The sequence below is a fragment of the Oncorhynchus gorbuscha genome, linkage group LG11 (assembly GCF_021184085.1).
Source record: "Oncorhynchus gorbuscha isolate QuinsamMale2020 ecotype Even-year linkage group LG11, OgorEven_v1.0, whole genome shotgun sequence".
NCBI classification, from domain to species: Eukaryota; Metazoa; Chordata; class Actinopteri; order Salmoniformes; family Salmonidae; genus Oncorhynchus; species Oncorhynchus gorbuscha.
In genome coordinates this window covers 5785254-5807084 of record NC_060183.1, presented here as the reverse complement: position 1 = coordinate 5807084, position 21831 = coordinate 5785254, and the positions used below count along the sequence as shown (strand labels likewise).

Sequence of the window (21831 nt, the reverse complement as noted above, 5' to 3'; positions counted from 1 at the left end):
CCTATTCCCTCCAAATGAACCCTATTCCTCCCAAATGAACCCTATTCCTCCCAAATGAACCCTATTCCCTCCAAATGGAACCCTATTCCCTCCAAATGGAACCCTATTCCCTCCAAATCAACCCTATTCCTCCCAAATGAACCCTATTCCTCCCAAATGAACCCTATTCCTCCCAAATGAACCCTATTCCTCCCAAATGAACCTATTCCCTCCAAATGAACCCTATTCCTCCCAAATGAACCCTATTCCTCCCAAATGAACCCTATTCCTCCCAAATGAACCCTATTCCTCCCAAATGAACCCTATTCCCTCCAAATGAACCCTATTCCTCCCACATGAACCCTATTCCCTCCTAATGGAACCCTATTCCTTCCAAATAAACCCTATTCCCTCCAAATCAACCCTATTCCCTCCAAATGGAACCCTATTCCCTCCAAATGGAACCCTATTCCCTCCAAATGGAACCCTATTCCCTCCAAATGGAACCCTATTCCCTCCAAATGGAACCCTATAGGGGATACGGTACCATTTGGGACGCAGACTGTAACTGGGCTGATGAGAGAGTGGTGAGATAGGATACATGCCATCATCACTAACTACAGACAGCGCCTGGCATCAGAACAACAAGGGGACTCTTCTTGGAGTTTGGATATGGAATGCAAAGTGTTGGATGGATAAATGTATTGAAAAAGTTGGGTACAATGTATTTAATCACATTTTGAAATATATTCACTGTTACTGTGATACATGGCTGCAGAAAAGCCAACACTCATATTCATTCCTAGAAAGGTTTGTCTCTGCTCTGAGGGAGTCCTAATGACAACAGATCAATGTCATTTGGCTGGTTGCCCCAACCTCCTTTAACCTCCAAAGGGGTGTTTTTAATTTAAACCAGTCGATGTTGAAATAATTTCTTTATGTTGGGTTTAGGATTTTTCTCCAGTTATACAAGTGGAGTGAAGCTCATCTGGGGTTGATTTCCTCCCCCCCCCTCCCCCCACCCCAAGTCCTGATTGGCCGACAGAGGCCAGCTGGGAGGGAAGGATGACAGAGAGGCTGAGGTATGTGTCCTGTAGAGGAGGAGGGCTGTGATTGGTCCATCACTGGGCTGGGCCTCCGCTATGCTCCTCAGGGAGCATAGCTGGACCATAGAACACTCCATAGAACTAGAGAACTACATGTTCTATAGGAATTCACTTTATGTTCTATTGGAACTCACTTCATGTTCTATAGGAACTCACTTCATGTTCTATAGGAACTCACTTCATGATCTATAGGAACTCACTTCATGTTCTATAGGAACTCACTTCATGTTCTATAGGAACTCACTTCATGTTCTATAGGAACTCACTTCATGTTCTATAGGAACTCACTTCATGTTCTATAGGAACTCACTTCATGTTCTATAGGAACTCACTTCATGTTCTATAGGAACTCACTTCATGTTCTATAGGAACTCACTTCATGTTCTATAGGAACTCACTTCATGTTCTATAGGAACTCACTTCATGTTCTATAGGAACTCACTTCATGTTCTAAAGGAACTCACTTCATGTTCTATAGGAACTCACTTCATGTTCTATAGGAACTCACTTCATGTTCTATAGGAACTCACTTCATGTTCTATAGGAACTCACTTCATGTTCTATAGGAAGTCACTCCTTGTTCTATAGGAACTCACTCCTTGTTCTATTGGAACTCACTTCATGTTCTATAGGAACTCACTTCATGTTCTATTGGAACTCACTTCATGTTCTATAGGAACTCACTTCATGTTCTATAGGAACTCACTTCATGTTCTATAGGAACTCACTTCATGTTCTAAAGGAACTCACTTCATGTTCTATAGGAACTCACTCCTTGTTCTATAGGAACTCACTTCATGTTCTATAGGAACTCACTCCTTGTTCTATAGGAACTCACTCCTTGTTCTATAGGAACTCACTCCTTGTTCTATAGGAACTCACACCTTGTTCTTTTGGAACTCACTTCTTGTTCTTTTGGAACTCACTTAATGTTCTATAGGAACTCACTTCATGTTCTATAGGAACTCACTTCATGTTCTATAGGAACTCACTTCATGTTCTATTGGAACTCACTTCTTGTTCTTTTGGAACTCACTCCTTGTTCTATTGGAACTCACTTCATGTTCTATAAGAACTCACTTTGAGTAGTGTTCTATATAGTGAATAGTGGTCCATAGGACTCTGGTCAGAATTAGTGCTCTATATAGTGAATAGGGGTCCATAGGACTCTGGTCAGAAGTAGTGATATATATAGTGAATAGGGGTCCATAGGACTCTGGTCAGAAGTAGTGCTCTATATAGTGAATAGGGGTCCATAGGACTCTGGTCAGAAGTAGTGATCTATATAGTGAATAGTGGTCCATAGGACTCTGGTCAGAAGTAGTGCTCTATATAGTGAATAGTGGTCCATCGGGGATACTGCCTTATTTCTCATTATGCAGTTTGACAGAAACTTTGACCAACATTCAATGTGATTATGAACTGCTTTTCCCTTCATCTTAACCACCGACGAGGCTGTTATCAAATCTGCTCATAATTCTGCTTCAGTGATTTGAGCTGGCAATGCTCCACAGAAACCCAATATGTTATCTCCTCCCTGCTAAAGTTGAGAAACACAATATGTTATCTTCTCCCTGCTAAAGTTGAGAACCCCAATATGTTATCTCCTCCTGCTAAAGTTGAGAAACCCAATATGTTATCTCCTCCCTGCTAAAGTTGAGAAACCCAATATGTTATCTCCTCCCTGCTAAAGTGATAGGAGGCGATTGGATTGATACACATTATGTGCATTTGGCAATGTAAGGTATTTCTAAATATACAATATGTGGACCAAGAGTCAAGACCAGTGGTCAGTGGTCGTAACGTCACCTAGAGTCAAGACCCACCTAGAGTCAAGACCAGTGGTCAGTGGTCGTCACGTAACCTAGAGTCAAGACCCACCTAGAGTCAAGACCCACCTAGAGTCAAGACCAGTGGTCAGTGGTTATCACCTGGAGTCAAGACCGTGGTCAGTGGTCTAACTCAAGAGTCAAGACCCACCTAGAGTCAAGACCAGTGGTCAACCTAGAGACAAGAACCACCTAGAGTCAAGACCCACCTAGAGTCAAGACCAGTGGTCATCTCACGTCACCTAGAGTCAAGACCCACCGAGAGTCGAGACCCACCTAGAGTCAAGACCAGTGGTCAGTGGTCGTCACGTCACCTGGAGTCAAGACCAGTGGTCAGTGGTTCGTAACGTCACCTAGAGTCAAGACTAAACCTAGAGTCAAGACCAGTGGTCAGTGGGACCTGGAGTCAAGACCCACCTAGAGTCAAGACCAGTGGTCAGTGGTTGTCACGTCACCTGGAGTCAAGACCCACCTAGAGTCAAGACCAGTGGTCAGTGGTTGTCACGTCACCTGGAGTCAAGACCCACCTAGAGTCAAGACCAGTGGTCAGTGGTTGTCACTTCACCTATAGTCAAGACCCACCTAGAGTCAAGACCCACCTAGAGTCAAGACCAGTGGTCAGTGGTCGTCACGTCACCTAGAGTCAAGACCCACCTAGAGTCAAGACCCACCTTGAGTCAAGACCCACCTAGAGTCAAGACCAGTGGTCAGTGGTCGTCACGTCACCTAGAGTCAAGACCCACCTAGAGTCAAGACCCACTTGGAGTCAAGACCAGTGGTCAGTGGTCGTAACGTCACCTGGAGTCAAGACCGTGGTCAGTGGTCGTAACGTCACCTAGAGTCAAGACCCACCTAGAGTGAAGACCAGTGGTCAGTGGTCGTCACGTCACCTAGAGTCAAGACCAGTGGTCAGTGGTCGTAACGTCACCTGGAGTCAAGACCGTGGTCAGTGGTCGTAACGTCACCTAGAGTCAAGACCCACCTGGAGTCAAGACCAGTGGTCAGTGGTCGTCACGTCACCTGGAGTCAAGACCAGTGGTCAGTGGTCGTCACGTCACCTAGAGTCAAGACCCACCTAGAGTCAAGACCCACCTAGAGTCAAGACCAGTGGTTAGTGGTTGTCACGTCACCTGGAGTCAAGACCCACCTAGAGTCAAGACCAGTGGTCAGTGGTTGTCACGTCACCTGGAGTCAAGACCCACCTAGAGTCAAGACCAGTGGTCAGTGGTTGTCACTTCACCTATAGTCAAGACCCACCTAGAGTCAAGACCAGTGGTCAGTGGTCGTCACGTCACCTAGAGTCAAGACCCACCTAGAGTCAAGACCCACCTAGAGTCAAGACCAGTGGTCAGTGGTCGTCACGTCACCTAGAGTCAAGACCCACCTAGAGTCAAGACCCACCTAGAGTCAAGACCCACCTAGAGTCAAGACCAGTGGTAAGTGGTCGTCACTTCACCTATAGTCAAGACCCACCTAGAGTCAAGACCCACCTAGAGTCAAGACCAGTGGTCAGTGGTCGTCACGCCACCTAGAGTCAAGACCCACCTAGAGTCAAGACCCACCTAGAGTCAAGACCAGTGGTCAGTGGTCGTCACGTCACCTAGAGTCAAGACCAGTGGTCAGTGGTCGTAACGTCACCTGGAGTCAAGACCGTGGTCAGTGGTCGTAACGTCACCTAGAGTCAAGACCCACCTAGAGTCAAGACCAGTGGTCAGTGGTCGTCATGTCACCTAGAGTCAAGACCAGTGGTCAGTGGTCGTCATGTCACCTAGAGTCAAGACCAGTGGTCAGTGGTCGTAATGTCACCTAGAGTCAAGACCAGTGGTCAGTGGTCGTAACGTCATCTAGAGTCAAGACCCACCTAGAGTCAAGACCAGTGGTCAGTGGTCGTCACGTCACCTAGAGTCAAGACCAGTGGTCAGTGGTCGTAATGTCACCTGGAGTCAAGACCGCAGTCAGTGGTTGTAACGTTACCTAGAGTCAAGACCCACCTAGAGTCAAGACCCACCTAGAGTCAAGACCCATCTAGAGTCAAGATCAGTGGTAAGTGGTCGTCACGTCACCTATAGTCAAGACCCACCTAGAGTCAAGACCCACCTAGAGTCAAGACCCACCTAGAGTCAAGACCAGTGGTCAGTGGTCGTCACGTCACCTAGAGTCAAGACCAGTGGTCAGTGGTCGTAACGTCACCTGGAGTCAAGACCGTGGTCAGTGGTCGTAACGTCACCTAGAGTCAAGACCCACCTAGAGTCAAGACCAGTGGTCAGTGATCGTCACATCACCTTGAGTCAAGACCAGTGGTCAGTGGTCGTAATGTAACCTAGAGTCAAGACCAGTGGTCAGTGGTCGTCACGTCAGCTAGAGTCAAGACCAGTGGTCAGTGGTCGTAATGTCACCTGGAGTCAAGACCGCAGTCAGTGGTCGTAACGTTACCTAGAGTCAAGACCCACCTAGATTCAAGACCCACCTAGAGTCAAGACCCACCTAGAGTCAAGACCAGTGGTCAGTGGTTGTAACGTCACCTAGAGTCAAGACCCACCTAGAGTCAAGACCAGTGGTCAGTGGTCGTCACATCACCTGGAGTCAAGACCCACCTAGAGTCAAGACCAGTGGTCAGTGGTCATAACGTCACCTAGAGTCAAGACCCACCTAGAGTCAAGACCAGTGGTCAGTGGTCGTAATGTCACCTAGAGTCAAGACCCACCTAGAGTCAAGACCCACCTAGAGTCAAGACCGCGGTCAGTGGTCGTAATGTCACCTAGAGTCAAGACCAGTGGTCAGTGGTCGTAACGTCACCTAGAGTCAAGACCCACCTAGAGTCAAGACCAGTGGTCAGTGTTCGTCATCACCTGGAGTCAAGACCCACCTAGAGTCAAGACCAGTGGTCGTAACGTCACCTCGAGTCAAGATAGCAGGTAGCGGTTAAGCGATTTGGGCCAGAAACTGAAATGTCGCTGGTTGGAATCCCTGACCCGACTAGGTGAAAAATATGTTGATGTGCTCTTGAGCAAGGCACTTAACTTTCCTACGAGTCACTCTTGATAAGAGTGGCTGCTAAAATGTAAGACCATTGTCAGTGTCGTATTGCCACTGTCATTCAGTGACACCGAAGATAGTCGTATGTGAAACATTGTTAGTTGATTCACGGCAAATTACAAATAAATAGAAGTGAAGGTCGGTCTGCGTTTTTTAAATTTTTTAACAGTTTGCAGTTGTTTACACTGTGTTTCTGGGTACTTGCTGTATCTGCCAAAAGCAGCACCTGGATGTAGAGGGCCTGCTGAGCACAGAGACTTCTCTCTGTATACTAAAATGAAATATGACTAGTTGATGTTGTTTCATCTGTAAATTCAGTGCAATGCTTCTATATGCTTTGTCTCCAGGCTCGGCCGAAAGGGGAAGGCCAGACCCCATATCAGGGCAAGAAGAGATGTTTCGGGGAATACAAGTGCCCTAAATGCAAGAGGAAGTGGATGAGTGGGAACTCCTGGGCCAACATGGGACAAGAATGTATCAAGTGCCACATCAACGTTTACCCTCACAAGCAGGTGAATACTTCCATTTGGTTTATTATCCATGATATTAGCCTGGTCCCAGATCTGTTTGTGTTGTCTTGCATATAGGCCTACATATAAGACCAGGCTACCATGACCTACCTCCATCCAATTGTTCTATTGTCTCAAGGACATTATTTCAACTGATTGTGTAACTTTGAAGTGTTTATTACTGATTTATAAACATTATAAACTAATAATTCACCGTTTTATAAACCCTATAAATATCGGTGGCTGGGCCTCCCGGGTGGCGCAGTAGTCTAAGGCACTGCATCGCAGGCCGCGACCGGGAGGTCCATGGAGAGATGCACAATTGGCCCAGCGTGGTCCGAGTTAGGGAGGGTTTGGCCGGTAGGGATATCCTTGTCTCATCGCGCACTAGTGACTCCTGCGGCGGGCCGGTCGCAGTGCACGCTGACCAGGTCGCTAGGTGTACGGTGTTTCCTCACACATTGGTGCGGCTGGCTTCCGGCTGGCTTCCGGGTTGGATACGCACTGTGTTAAGAAGCAGTGCGGCTTGGTTGGGTTGTGTTTCGGCGGATGCATGGCTCTCGACCTTCGTCTCTCCCGAGCCCGTACGGGAGTTGTAGCGATGAGACAAGATAGTAACTACTAACAATTGGATACCACGAAATTGGGGAGAAAAAAATAAAAATAAATATCGGTGGCCACTCCCTTGTAAAAGAGGTCCTCTAACGTCAATGGGACCTGGATACATAAAAGGTTGAATACACTGTGTTTTAAACAGCTTCATGTTACCTGTGTTACCTGTGTGTTAAACAGCTTCATGTTACCTGTGTTACCTGTGTTTTAAACAGCTTCATGTTACCTGTGTTTTAAACAGCTTCATGTTACCTGTGTTTCTCTGTGTTTTAAACAGCTTAATGATACCTGTGTTTCTCTGTGTTTTAAACAGCTTCATGTTACCTGTGTTTTAAACAGCTTCATGTTACCTGTGTTACCTGTGTTACCTGTGTTTCACTGTGTTTTAAACAGCTTCATGTTACCTGTGTTACCTGTGTTACCTGTGTTTCACTGTGTTTTAAACAGCTTCATGTTACCTGTGTTACCTGTGTTTCTCTGTGTTTTAAACAGCTTCATGTTACCTGTGTTTTAAACAGCTTCATGTTACCTGTGTTACCTGTGTTTCTCTGTGTTTTAAACAGCTTCATGTTACCTGCGTTACCTGTGTTTCTCTGTGTTTTAAACAGCTTCATGTTACCTGTGTTACCTGTGTTACCTGTGTTTTAAACAGCTTCATGTTACCTGTGTTTTAAACAGCTTCATGTTACCTGTGTTTTAAACAGCTTCATGTTACCTGTGTTTTAAACAGCTTCATGTTACCTGTGTTTCTCTGTGTTTTAAACAGCTTCATGTTACATGTGTTTCTCTGTGTTTCTCTGTGTTTTAAACAGCTTCATGTTACATGTGTTTCTCTGTGTTTTAAATAGCTTAATGTTACCTGTGTTACCTGTGTTTTAAACAGCTTCATGTTACCTGTGTTTTAAACAGCTTCATGTTACCTGTGTTTCTCTGTGTTTCTCTGTGTTTCTCTGTGTTTCTCTGTGTTTTAAATAGCTTAATGTTACATGTGTTTCTCTGTGTTTCTCTGTGTTTCTCTGTGTTTTAAACAGCTTCATGTTACCTGTGTTTCTCTGTGTTTTAAATAGCTTAATGTTACCTGTGTTTCTCTGTGTTTCTCTGTGTTTTAAACAGCTTCATGTTACATGTGTTTTAAACAGCTTAATGTAAAGTGTGTTTCTCTGTGTTTCTCTGTGTTTTAAACAGCTTAATGTGAAGTGTGTTACCTGTATTTCTCTGTGTTTTAAATAGCTTAATGTTACCTGTGTTTCTCTGTGTTTTAAACAGCTTAATGTGAAGTGTGTTACCTGTGTTTCTCTGTGTTTCTCTGTGTTTTAAACAGCTTCATGTTACATGTGTTTTAAACAGCTTAATGTAAAGTGTGTTACCTGTGTTTCTCTGTGTTTTAAACAGCTTCATGTTACCTGTGTTTTAAACAGCTTCATGTTACCTGTGTTACCTGTGTTACCTGTGTTACCTGTGTTACCTGTGTTTCTCTGTGTTTTAAACAGCTTCATGTTACCTGCGTTACCTGTGTTTCTCTGTGTTTTAAACAGCTTCATGTTACCTGTGTTACCTGTGTTTCTTCATGTTACCTGTGTTTTAAACAGCTTCATGTTACCTGTGTTTTAAACAGCTTCATGTTACCTGTGTTTTAAACAGCTTCATGTTACCTGTGTTTCTCTGTGTTTTAAACAGCTTAATGTGAAGTGTGTTACCTGTGTTTCTCTGTGTTTCTCTGTGTTTTAAACAGCTTCATGTTACATGTGTTTTAAACAGCTTAATGTAAAGTGTGTTACCTGTGTTTCTCTGTGTTTTAAACAGCTTCATGTTACCTGTGTTTTAAACAGCTTCATGTTACCTGTGTTACCTGTGTTACCTGTGTTACCTGTGTTACCTGTGTTACCTGTGTTTCTCTGTGTTTTAAACAGCTTCATGTTACCTGCGTTACCTGTGTTTCTCTGTGTTTTAAACAGCTTCATGTTACCTGTGTTACCTGTGTTTTAAACAGCTTCATGTTACCTGTGTTTTAAACAGCTTCATGTTACCTGTGTTTTAAACAGCTTCATGTTACCTGTGTTTTAAACAGCTTCATGTTACCTGTGTTTCTCTGTGTTTTAAACAGCTTCATGTTACATGTGTTTCTCTGTGTTTCTCTGTGTTTTAAACAGCTTCATGTTACATGTGTTTCTCTGTGTTTTAAATAGCTTAATGTTACCTGTGTTACCTGTGTTTTAAACAGCTTCATGTTACCTGTGTTTTAAACAGCTTCATGTTACCCGTGTTTCTCTGTGTTTTCTGTGTTTCTCTGTGTTTCTCTGTGTTTTAAATAGCTTAATGTTACATGTGTTTCTCTGTGTTTTAAACAGCTTCATGTTACCTGTGTTTCTCTGTGTTTTAAATAGCTTAATGTTACCTGTGTTTCTCTGTGTTTCTCTGTGTTTCTCTGTGTTTTAAACAGCTTCATGTGAAGTGTGTTACCTGTGTTTCTCTGTGTTTTAAATAGCTTAATGTTACCTGTGTTTATCTGTGTTTTAAACAGCTTAATGTGAAGTGTGTTACCTGTGTTTCTCTGTGTTTCTCTGTGTTTTAAACAGCTTCATGTTACATGTGTTTTAAACAGCTTAATGTAAAGTGTGTTACCTGTGTTTCTCTGTGTTTCTCTGTGTTTTAAACAGCTTAATGTGAAGTGTGTTACCTGTGTTTCTCTGTGTTTTAAATAGCTTAATGTTACCTGTGTTTCCCTGTGTTTTAAACAGCTTAATGTGAAGTGTGTTACCTGTGTTTCTCTGTGTTTTAAATAGCTTAATGTCACCTGTGTTTCTCTGTGTTTTAAATAGCTTAATGTTACCTGTGTTTCTCTGTGTTTTAAATAGCTTAATGTCACCTGTGTTTCTCTGTGTTTTAAATAGCTTAATGTTACCTGTGTTTCTCTGTGTTTTAAACAGCTTAATGTAGTGCGTTACCTGTGTTTCTCTGTGTTTTAAATAGCTTAATGTTACCTGTGTTTCTCTGTGTTTTAAATAGCTTAATGTTACCTGTGTTTCTCTGTGTTTTAAATAGCTTAATGTTACCTGTGTTTCTTTGTGTTTTAAATAGCTTAATGTTATCTGTGTTTCTTTGTGTTTTAAATAGCTTAATGTTACCTGTGTTTCTTTGTGTTTTAAATAGCTTAATGTTACCTGTGTTTCTCTGTGTTTTAAATAGCTTAATGTTACCTGTGTTTCTTTGTGTTTTAAATAGCTTAATGTCATCTGTGTTTTTTGTGTTTTAAATAGCTTAATGTTACCTGTGTTTCTTTGTGTTTTAAATAGCTTAATGTTACCTGTGTTTCTCTGTGTTTTAAATAGCTTAATGATACCTGTGTTTCTCTGTGTTTTAAATAGCTAAATGTTACCTGTGTTTCTCTGTGTTTTAAATAGCTTAAATGTTACCTGTGTTTCTCTGTGTTTTAAATAGCTTAAATGTTACCTATGTTTCTCTGTGTTTTAAATAGCTTAATGATACCTGTGTTTCTCAGTGTTTTAAATAGCTAAATGTTACCTGAGTTTCTCTATGTTTCTCTGTGTTTTAAATAGCTTAATGTTACCTGTGTTTCTCTGTGTTTTAAATAGCTTAATGTTAAATGTGTTTCTCTGTGTTTTTAATAGCTTAAATGTTACCTGTGTTTCTCTGTGTAGAGACCTCTGGAGAAACCTGATGGGTTAGATGTTTCAGACCAGAGCAAGGAGCACCCACAGCACCTGTGTGAAAAATGCAAGGTCCTCGGGTACTACTGTCGTCGCGTGCAATAATAACCTGTCGTTATCTGGCCGCAAGTTCATGGAGTTGCCCTCTAGACACTGATCTTGGGTCAGTTTAGCATTTTCTACACTAATGTTTAAGTTCAGGTCTGGGGGAGGGGAAGCTGATCCTAGATATCTACCTACAGTAGGGTAAACTTCACCCCGAAGTCACGTTCACTTCCCTGGCCTGTAGTTGACTTCCCTGATTCACTTCCCTGGCCTGTAGTTGACTTCCCTGGCCTGTAGTTGACTTCCCTGGTTCACTTCCCTGGTCTCCAGTTGACTTCCCTGGTTCACTTCCCTGGCCTTAAGTTGACTTCCCTGTTTCACTTCCCTGGTATTTAGTTGACTTCCCTGGTTCACTTCCCTGGTTCACTTCCCTGGCCTGTAGTTGACTTCCCTGGCCTGTAGTTGACTTCCCTGGTTCACTTCCCTGGTCTCCAGTTGACTTCCCTGGTTCACTTCCCTGGCCTTAAGTTGACTTCCCTGTTTCACTTCCCTGGTATTTAGTTGACTTCCCTGGTTCACTTCCCTGGTTCACTTCCCTGGCCTGTAGTTGACTTCCCTGGCCTGTAGTTGACTTCCCTGGTTCACTTCCCTGGCCTGTAGTTGACTTCCCTGGTCTGTAGTTGACTTCCCTGGACTTAAGTTGACTTCCCTGGTTCACTTCCCTGGCCTTAATTTGACTTCCCTGGTTAACTTCCCTGGCCTGTAGTTGACTTCCCTGGTTCACTTCCCTGGCCTGTAGTTGACTTCCCTGGCCTGTAGTTGACTTCCATGGCCTGTAATTGACTTCCCTGGCCTGTAGTTGACTTCCCTGGCCTGTAGTTGACTTCCCTGGCCTGTAGTTGACTTCCCTGGCCTGTAGTTGACTTCCCTGTTTCACTTCCTTGGCCTTAAGTTGAATTCCCTGGTTCACTTCTTTGGCCTTAAGTTGACTTCCCTGGTTCACTTCCCTGGCCTTTAGTTGACTTCCCTTGCCTGTAGTTGACTTCCCTGGCCTGTTGTTGACTTCCCTGGCCTGTTGTTGACTTCCCTGGCCTGTTGTTGACTTCTCTGTCCTGTAGTTGACCTCCCTGGCCTGTTGTTGACTTCCCTTGCCCGTTGTTGACTTCCCTTGCCCGTTGTTGACTTCCCTTGCCCGTTGTTGACTTCCCTGGCCTGTTGTTGACTTCCCTGGCCTGTTGTTGACTTCCCTGGCCTGTTGTTGACTTCCCTGGCCTGTTGTTGACTTCCCTGGCCTGTTGTTGACTTCCTTGGCCTGTAGTTGACTTCCCTGGCCTGTAGTTGACTTCCCTGGTTCACTTCCCTTTGCCTTAAGCTCACTTACCCCTCCAGTGGTTAATGAAGAGTTGACGCTCCTCTAATGTGTTGTGTATATCTCAGTAAAATAGGTCTGATCAACCGTCAATACTCTGTTGTTATTGTTATTATGTTTATAAAAATGTTTTTGACCTGTTTCTCTGTTCCCTACATGTGTGAATTGGGGACAATTGCATTTCACTTAAGTCTTTTCAGGATTCAATTACTTCCTGAATTGAAGTGGAATTGACCCCAAACCTTGTGTGTGTTGTGTGTTTTATGCCGTAGTAGTTCCTGCCTACCTACCCAATGTTAAGCTGTACCTCTAGCCTTTTCTTCATGCCATTTAACAAGCATCCTTTGTCCTGATGTTGTCCGCATTCTTATTGTGCTCACATTTTATGAAAATATGTCTACACATGGTATTAAAAATGTATCATATCCGTCCACTGTGTCCCGCATTGTGTCCAGATTGATTCCCTGGGTTCCATCACTGTGTCCTCATGATTCTGACAGCCGTTCTTTCAAAATAGTATTTGCTTATTTATTTTAAGACACAATTTGATGCCGTAAGTCAATGGTGCCACCTGTGAAATATTTTTAGAAGGCGGGGATACCGACGATTTTAAATGGTCGACTACCTCCGGACGTGGTCAGGACGTGGCATCTTTTAATCGTCTACAGCTGTCTGAAAATGTTGACACAATCAGAACGTGGACAAGATCATGACAAAGGATGCGTGTGAGAACCAGGTATAAACGGGGCTTAAGTGACCTCTGTTAGGCTGGGTTTAGACAGGTCTTTTGACCAATCACATCACATCTTTTTACGTCAAATCCTTTTTTCAGAGGTGATCTGATTGGTTAAAAGACCAATTAGTGAAAAGAAATATCAAAATTGGGCTGCCTGTCTAAACGCAGCCTCTGTGTTTACAGGATTCGTTCATTTAGTCATTTGTTATTACAGTTGAAGTGGGATGTTTACATACACTTAGATTGGAGTAATTAAAACTAGTTTACATACACTTAGATTGGAGTAATTAAAACTAGTTTACATACACTTAGATTGGAGTAATTAAAACTTGTTTTTCAACCACTCTACAAATTTCTTGTTAACAAACTATACTTTTGGCAAGTCGGTTAGGACATCAACTTTGTCCATGACACAAGTCATTTTTCCAACAATTGTTTACAGATTATTTCACTTATGTTTTCACAATTCCAGTGGGTCAGAAGTTTACATACACTAAGTTGACTGTGCCTTTAAACAGCTTGGTTAAATTCCATGATGCCATGGCTTTAGAAGCTTCTGATAGGCTAATTGACATCATTTGAGTAAATTGGAGGTGAATCAGTGGATGTATTTCAAAGTCTACCTTCAAACTCACTGCCTCTTTGCTTGACATCATGGGAAAATCTAAATAAATCAGCCAAGACCTCAGAAAATAGTACCCAAGTGTAAACACCATGGGACCACACAGCCGTCATACCACTCAGGAAGGAGACGCGTTCTGTCTCCTGGAGATGAGCGTACTTTGGTCTGATGAAACAAAAATAGAACTGTTTGGCCATAATGACCTTCGTTATGTTTGGAGGAAAAAGGGGGAGGCTTGCAAGCTGAAGAACGTAGGTATTGGAGTGGCCATCACAAAGCCCTGACATAGAACATTTGTGGGCAGAACTGATAAAGAGTGTGCGAGCAAGGAGGCCTACAAACCTGATTCAGTTACACCAGCTCTGTCAGGAGGAATGGGCCAAAATTCACCCAACTTATTGTGGGATGCTCGTGGAAGTCTACCCGAAACGTTTGACCCAAGTGAAACAATTTAAAGGCAATGCTACCAAATACTAATTCAGTGTATGTAAACTTCTGACCCACTGGGAATGTAATGAAATAAATAAAGGCTGAAATAAATCATTCTCTCTTCTATTATTCTGACATTTCACATTCTTAAAATAAAGTGGTGATCCTAACTGACCTAATACAGGGAATTTTTACTAAATGATTAAATGTCAGGAATTTGTGAAAAACTGAGTTTAATTAATGTATTTGGCTAAAATGTATGTAAACTTCCGACTTCAACTGTACCTGTACTAGTACTTGAGTAATACTTCAGGTTTTACTTTATGTAGATGTGTTCATTCATTTCACATCTTAATAAAATACAAATATGCTTAATAATAGGCTGGGATTCCATCAAAGGTGTGTTTGTCAACAAACAACAACAACAACAAACAACAACAAACAACAACAACAACAAACAACAACAAACAACAACAACAACAACAACAAACAACAACAAACAACAACAACAACAAACAACAACAACAAACAACAACAACAACAAACAACAACAACAAAAACAACAACAACAAACAACAACAAACAACAACAACAAACAACAACAACAAACAACAACAACAAACAACAACAACAACAAACAACAACAACAAACGCATAGCACTTTTAAAAGTAATTTATGCTTGAGTGGTCATCCGCACTGTTTACCGAGATCTCCGTTAATGTCGGGGAAATGTGCCTTTAATAAAAGTGCAGAAAGAAAGGTTATTCGGGGAAATGTGCCTTTAATAAAAGTGCAGAAAGAAAGGTTATTCGGGGAAATGTGCCTTTAATAAAAGTGCAGAAAGAAAGGTTATTCGGGGAAATGTGCCTTTAATAAAAGTGCAGAAAGAAAGGTTATTCGGGGAAATGTGCCTTTAATAAAAGTGCAGAAAGAAAGGTTATTTGGGGAAATGTGCCTTTAATAAAAGTGCAGAAAGAAAGGTTATTCGGGGAAATGTGCCTTTAATAAAAGTGCAGAAAGAAAGGTTATTCGGGGAAATGTGCCTTTAATAAAAGTGCAGAAAGAAAGGTTATTCGGGAAATGTGCCTTTAATAAAAGTGCAGAAAGAAAGGTTATTCGGGGAAATGTGCCTTTAATAAAAGTGCAGAAAGAAAGGTTATTCGGGAAATGTGCCTTTAATAAAAGTGCAGAAAGAAAGGTTATTCGGGGAAATGTGCCTTTAATAAAAGTGCAGAAAGAAAGGTTATTCGGGGAAATGTGCCTTTAATAAAAGTGCAGAAAGAAAGGTTATTCGGGGAAATGTGCCTTTAATAAAAGTGCAGAAAGAAAGGTTATTCGGGGAAATGTGCCTTTAAGAAAAGGTGCGTTTGTCAACAGTGCAATGCACTTATCGACAACGCACATTTGATTGAATCCTGGCTCCTGGTGAAGTGGATTATGTTGTTGGGGGTCAACAGCATATTTTAACAACTGTGAATTAACTAAGAAAGTGATTATAAAGATGTCAGACCTGGATTTCACATGACCTGTTTATATATTTATTACTTTACCATCTATCATGTTTCATTGGAAATATAGAACATGGACTAGTTACTGGATGTTTTTATCAGAGACTGCTGTGGGTCAAAACCATATCTTTCCAGACTGCTGTGGGTCAAAACCAGATCTTCAGAGACTGCTGTGGGTCAGAACCATATCTTTCCAGACTGCTGTGGGTCAGAACCATATCTTCTGAGACTGCTATGGGTCAGAACCAGATCTTCAGAGACTGCTGTGGGTCAGAACCTTATCTTCCCAGACTGCTGTGGGTCAAAATATTCAGTATCAGAGGTCAAAACCATATCTTTGAAAGCTGTGGGTCAAAATATCTTTCGAGAGTGGGTCAGAACCAGATCTTCCGAGACTACTGTGGGTCAAAACCATACACAGTGCCTTCAGAAATGATTGAGATCCCTTGACTTTTTCCATCTTTTGATACATATACATACAGACCTATTCTAAAAATTGATTTTAAAAAAAATGACATCCTCAGTAATCTACAGTACACACTACACCATAATGACAAAGCAAAACAGGTTATATATTTTTTGCAAATGTATAAAAATAAAAATAAACTTATTTAAATAAGACCCTTTGCTATGAGACTCAGGTGCATCCTATTTCCATTGATTATCCTTGACATGTTTCTACAACTTGATTGGAGTCCACCTGTCGTAAATTCAATTGATTGGACATGATTTGAAAAGGCACACACCTGTCTATATAAGGTCCCACAGTTGACAGTGCATGACAGAGCAAATACCAAGCAATGAGGTCTAAGGAATTGTCCATAGAGCTCCGAGACAGGATTGTGTCGAGGCACAGATCTGGGGAAGGGTACCAAAAAATTCTGCAGCATTGAAGGTCCCCAAGAACACAGTGGCCTCCATCATTCTTAAATGTAAGAAGACTCTTCCTAGAGCTGGCCGCACGGCCAAACTGAGAAATCGAGGGAAAAGGGTCTTAGTCAGGGAGGTGACCAAAACCTGATGGTCACTCTGACAGAGCTCCAGAGTTCCTCTGTGGAGATGGGAGAACCTTCCAGGAGGACAACCATCTCTGCAGCACTCCACCAATCAGGCCTTTATGGTAGAGTTGCCAGATGGAAGCCACTCCTCAGTAAAAGGAACATAACAGCCTGCTTGGAGTTTGCTGAAAGGCACCTAAAGACTCTCAAACATGTGAAACAAGAGACTCTGGTCTGATGAAACCAAGATTGAACTCTTTGGCCTGAATTCCAAGCGTCACATCGGGAGGAAACCTGGCACCATCCCTACGCTGAAGCATGGTGGTGGCAGCGTCATTCTGTGGTGATGTTTTTCAGCGACATGGACTGGGAGACTAATCTGGATCAAGACAAAGATAAACGGAGCAAAGTCCAGACCTGCTCCAGAGCACTCAGGACCTCAGACTGGGGTGAAGGTTCACCTTCCAACAGGACAATGACCCTGATCACACAGCCAAGACAACGCAGGAGTGTATTTGGGACAAGTCTCTGAATGTCCCTGCCAGAGCCTGGACTTGAACCCGATCAAACATCTCTGGAGAGACCAGAAAATAGCTGTGCTGCAATGCTCCCCATCCAACCTGACAGAGCTTGAGAGGATCTTCAGAGAAGAATGGGAGAAACTCCCCAAATACAGGCGTGTCAAGCTTGTAGCGCCATACCCAAGAAGCCTCGATGCTGTAATGTCTGCCAAAGGTGCTTCAACAAAGTACTGAATAAATGGTCTGAAAAATTATGTAATATAATAAATAATAAATAATAATATATGCCATTTAGCAGACGCTTTTATACAAAGCGACTTACAGTCATGTGTGCATACATTCTACGTATGGGTGGTCCCAGGAATCAAACCCACTACCCTGGCGTTTCAAGCGCCATGCTCTACCAACTGAGCTACAGAAGGACCTGTAAACACATGTAAATGTGATATTTCCATTTTTTTTTTTATGAATTAAAAAATGTTTAAAAGCCTGTTTTTTCTTTGTCATTATGAGCTATTGTGTGTAGATTGATGAGGGAAAAAACAATTTCATACATTTTAGAATAAGGCTGTAATGTAACAAAATGTGGAAAAAGTCAAGGTGTCTCAATATTTTCTGAAGGCACTGTACATGAAATGTAATGTGGGTGTTGTCTGACAGAAACGTTTCTGTCCAATACCTTTATGAAAACAGAACCAAACAACTGCACATGATTCATTTGAATCAATTAATTGATTATTCATCTCAATTGATTCAGTTGATTCATTCAAGTTGACTCCAATCTCTTATTTTAGATCCTGTCAATCATACAGTTCATCTTTCTATTTTATACACCACCTTTCCTGCATTTATTATTATGATATATGTTATTAAATGGGGTCATTTGATAAGTACGCTTTCTGTTATGTTTGATGTATTTTACAGAAATAATTAATGGTAAAATATAGGTTATCTGAACTGTGGTATTGTCTGTATAATATGTATTAGTATAATCTGTATTGGTATAATCAAATAATATGTATAATATGTATTAGTATAATCTGTATAATATGTATTAGTATAATCTGTATAATATGTATTAGTATAACTATAATATGTATTAGTATAATCTGTATAATTGTATTAGTATAATCTGTATAATATGTATTAGTATAATATGTATAATATGTATTAGTATAATCTGTATAATATGTATTAGTATAATCTGTATAATATGTATTAGTATAATCTGTATAATATGTATTAGTATAATCTGTATAATTAGTATAATCTGTATAATTCATATACTATGTATTAGTATAATCTGTATAATTCGTATACTATGTATTAGTATAATCTGTGTAATTAGTATAATCTCTATAATTTGTATAATCTGTGTAATTAGTATAATGTGTATAGTTTGTATAATCTGTGTAATTTGTATAATTTGTATAATCTGTGTAATTAGTATCGGTATTAAGTATGGTTCATACTTTTTTGATTATCTATAATGAAAATTAATTATAATGGTTTTGTTGATTATTTTGTAATAACAAGTAAGTGTTATTTTGTATAATCTGTATTACATTACTGTAATTTGTATAATTTGTATAATCTGTGTAATTAGTATCGGTATTAAGTATGGTTACTTGTTATCTGTGAAAATATATGCTTATTGTTCTTGTATCTACAGTGGGGAGAACAAGTATTTAATACACTGCCAATGTTGCAGGTTCTCCTACTTACAAAGCATGTAGAGGTCTGTAATTTCTATCATAGGTACACTTCAACTGTGAGAGACGGAATCTAAAACAAAAATCCAGAAAATCACATTGTATGATTTTTAAGTAATTAATTTGCATTTTATTGCATGACATAAGTATTTGATACATCAGAAAAGCAGAATTTAATATTTGGTACAGAAACCTTTGTTTGCAATTACAGAGATCATACGTTTCCTGTAGTTCTTGACCAGGTTTGCACACACTGCAGCAGGGATTTTGGCCTACTCCTCTATACAGACCTTCTCCAGATCCTTCAGGTTTCGGGGCTGTCGCTGGGCAATACGGACTTTCAGCTCCCTCCAAAGATTTTCTATTGTGTTCAGGTCTGGAGACTGGCTAGGCCACTCCAGGACCTTGAGATGCTTCTTACGGAGCCACTCCTTACATGCCCTGGCTGTGTGTTTCGGGCCGCTGTCATGCTGGAAGACCACGACCCATCTTCAATGCTCTTACTGAGGGAAGGAGGTTGTTGGCCAAGATCTCACGATACATGGCCCCATCCATCCTCCCCTCAATACGGTGCAGTCGTCCTGTCCTCTTTGCAGAAAAGCATCCCCAAAGAATGATGTTTCCACCTCCATGCTTCACGGTTGGGATGGTGTTCTTGGGGTTGTACTCATCCTTCTTCTTCCTTCAAACACGGCGAGTGGAGTTTAGACCAAAAAACTCTATTTTTGTCTCATCAGACCACAAGACCTTCTCCCATTCCTCCTCTGGATCATCCAGATGGTCATTGGCAAACTTCAGACAGGCCTGGACATGAGCTGGCTTGAGCAGGGGGACCTTGCGTGCGCTGCAGGATTTTAATCAATGACGGCGTAGTGTGTTACTAATGGTTTTCTTTGAGACTGTGGTCCCAGCTCTCTTCAGGTCATTGACCAGGTCCTGCCGTGTAGTTCTGGGCTGATCGCTCACCTTCCTCATGATCATTGATGCCCCACGAGGTGAGATCTTGCATGGAACCCCAGACCGAGGGTGATTGACCTTCATCTTGAACTTCTTCCATTTTCTAATAATTGCGCCAACAGTTGTTGCCTTCTCACCAAGCTGCTTGCCTATTGTCCTGTAGCCCATCCCAGCCTTGTGCAGGTCTACAATTTTATGCCTGATGTCCTCAGCTCTCTGGTCTTGGCCATTGTGGAGAGGTTGGAGTCTGTTTGATTGAGTGTGTGGACAGGTGTCTTTTATACAGGTAACGAGTTCAAACAGGTGCAGTTAATACAGGTAATGAGTGGAGAACAGGAGGGCTTCTTAAAGAAAAACTAACAGGTCTGTGAGAGCCGGAATTCTTACTGGTTGGTAGGTGATCAAATACTTATGTCATGCAATAAAATGCAAACTAATTGCTTAAAAATCATACAATGTGATTTTCTGGATTTTTGTTTTAGATTCCGGCTCTCACAGTTACAGACCTTTACATGCTTTGTAAGTAGGAAAACCTGCAAAATCGGCAGTGTATCAAATACTTGTTCTCCCCACTGTATGTTACCATTCAGAAGATGCATTTGACAAGAGTTTATGTTAAACCCAATGTAATATTGAATCTCTAATGGTATTATAAATGCAAATGGCTTATATAATTATATGATATATTATAGCCTCTTTTCGCACCAAAAACGAGAAAGTTATTCACCACAGTGCTATATGAAATAAAAATATTTTTAATGCTGCAGTGGCTATTCTCTTTGTTTACAAGATCATTACTTGTTTTTAACTTTTCGTTTGCTTTGTATGAAATAAAATGTTTCATCCCACCTTGTAGAACAAATTAATTTACAGTTATAGGATAGGTTACATGTGTATACTTTACTTCCTGAATGTACCTACAGTTATAGGATAGGTTACATGTGTATACTTTACTTCCTGAATGTATTTCCAGTTATAGGATAGACTACATGTGTATATTTTACTTCCTGAATGTATCTACAGTTATAGGATAGGTTACATGTGTATACTTTACTTCCTGAATGTACCTACAGTTATAGGATAGGTTACATGTGTATACTTTACTTCCTGAATGTATCTCCAGTTATAGGATAGACTACATGTGTATATTTTACTTCCTGAATGTATCTCCAGTTATAGGATAGACTACATGTGTATACTTTACTTCCTGAATGTATCTACAGTTATAGGATAGGTTACATGTGTATACTTTACTTCCTGAATGTATCTCCAGTTATAGGATAGACTACATGTGTATATTTTACTTCCTGAATGTATCTCCAGTTATAGGATAGACTACATGTGTATACTTTACTTCCTGAATGTATCTACAGTTATAGGATAGGCTACATGTGTATACTTTACTTCCTGAATGTACCTACAGTTATAGGATAGACTACATGTGTATACTTTACTTCCTGAATGTATCTCCAGTTATAGGATAGACTACATGTGTATACCACACTTTACATGTTTGACATTAGAGACCTTTTGAGCACTATTAGATTGATAGCTCTGAATCCACTTTATGGCAGAGGTTGAAAAGCCATAACACACAAGATTTTTTAACAGCAGGTTATGGTCAATAATATCAAAGGCTGCACTGAAATCTAACAGTACAGCTCCCATAATCTTCTTATTATCAATTTCTTTCAACCAATCATCAGTCATTTGTGTCAGTGCAGTACATGTTGAGCGCCCTTCTCTATAAGCATGCTGAAAGTGGGGTGGCTATAGAGTCAGCTACCATCCTCGGTAGCTTTCCATCTAAGTTGTCAATGCCAGGAGGTTTGTCATTATTGATCGATAACAATAATTGTTCCACCTCTCCCACACTAACTTTACAAAATTCAAACTTGCAATGCTTTTCATTCATCATTCGTTTTTTTATGCATGAATACGATGGATCACTGTTCGTTGTTGGCATTTCCTGCCTAAGTTTGACCACTTTTCCAATGAGGGTAATCATTAAAATAATTGGCAACATCAAATGGCTGTGTGATGAATAAGCCATCTGATTCGATGAAAGATGGAGTTGAATTGGTCTTTCTGCTTATAATTTCATTAAAATACAACAACAAAAAATTGTCCATCATTATTTATGTTATTGATCTTGGCTTCATAATACAGTTTCTTTTTCTTCTTGTTGAGTTTA

The 21831-nt window shown here is 41.0% G+C and overlaps 1 protein-coding gene across 1 annotated transcript in view; it reads left to right on the top strand.

Moving 5' to 3' along the window:
• The window catches only part of LOC124047520 (zinc finger CCHC domain-containing protein 24-like), a 62716-nt gene extending 50133 nt beyond the window's left edge, over positions 1-12583 (top strand). Inside the window, exons 3-4 of the mRNA XM_046367821.1 lie at positions 6298-6462; positions 10731-12583. Of these exons, the coding sequence (XP_046223777.1) occupies positions 6298-6462; positions 10731-10844 (279 nt within the window). The 3' untranslated portion in view covers positions 10845-12583. The remainder of the gene's footprint in view (positions 1-6297; positions 6463-10730) is intronic.
• Positions 12584-21831: the final 9248 nt, after the last annotated feature.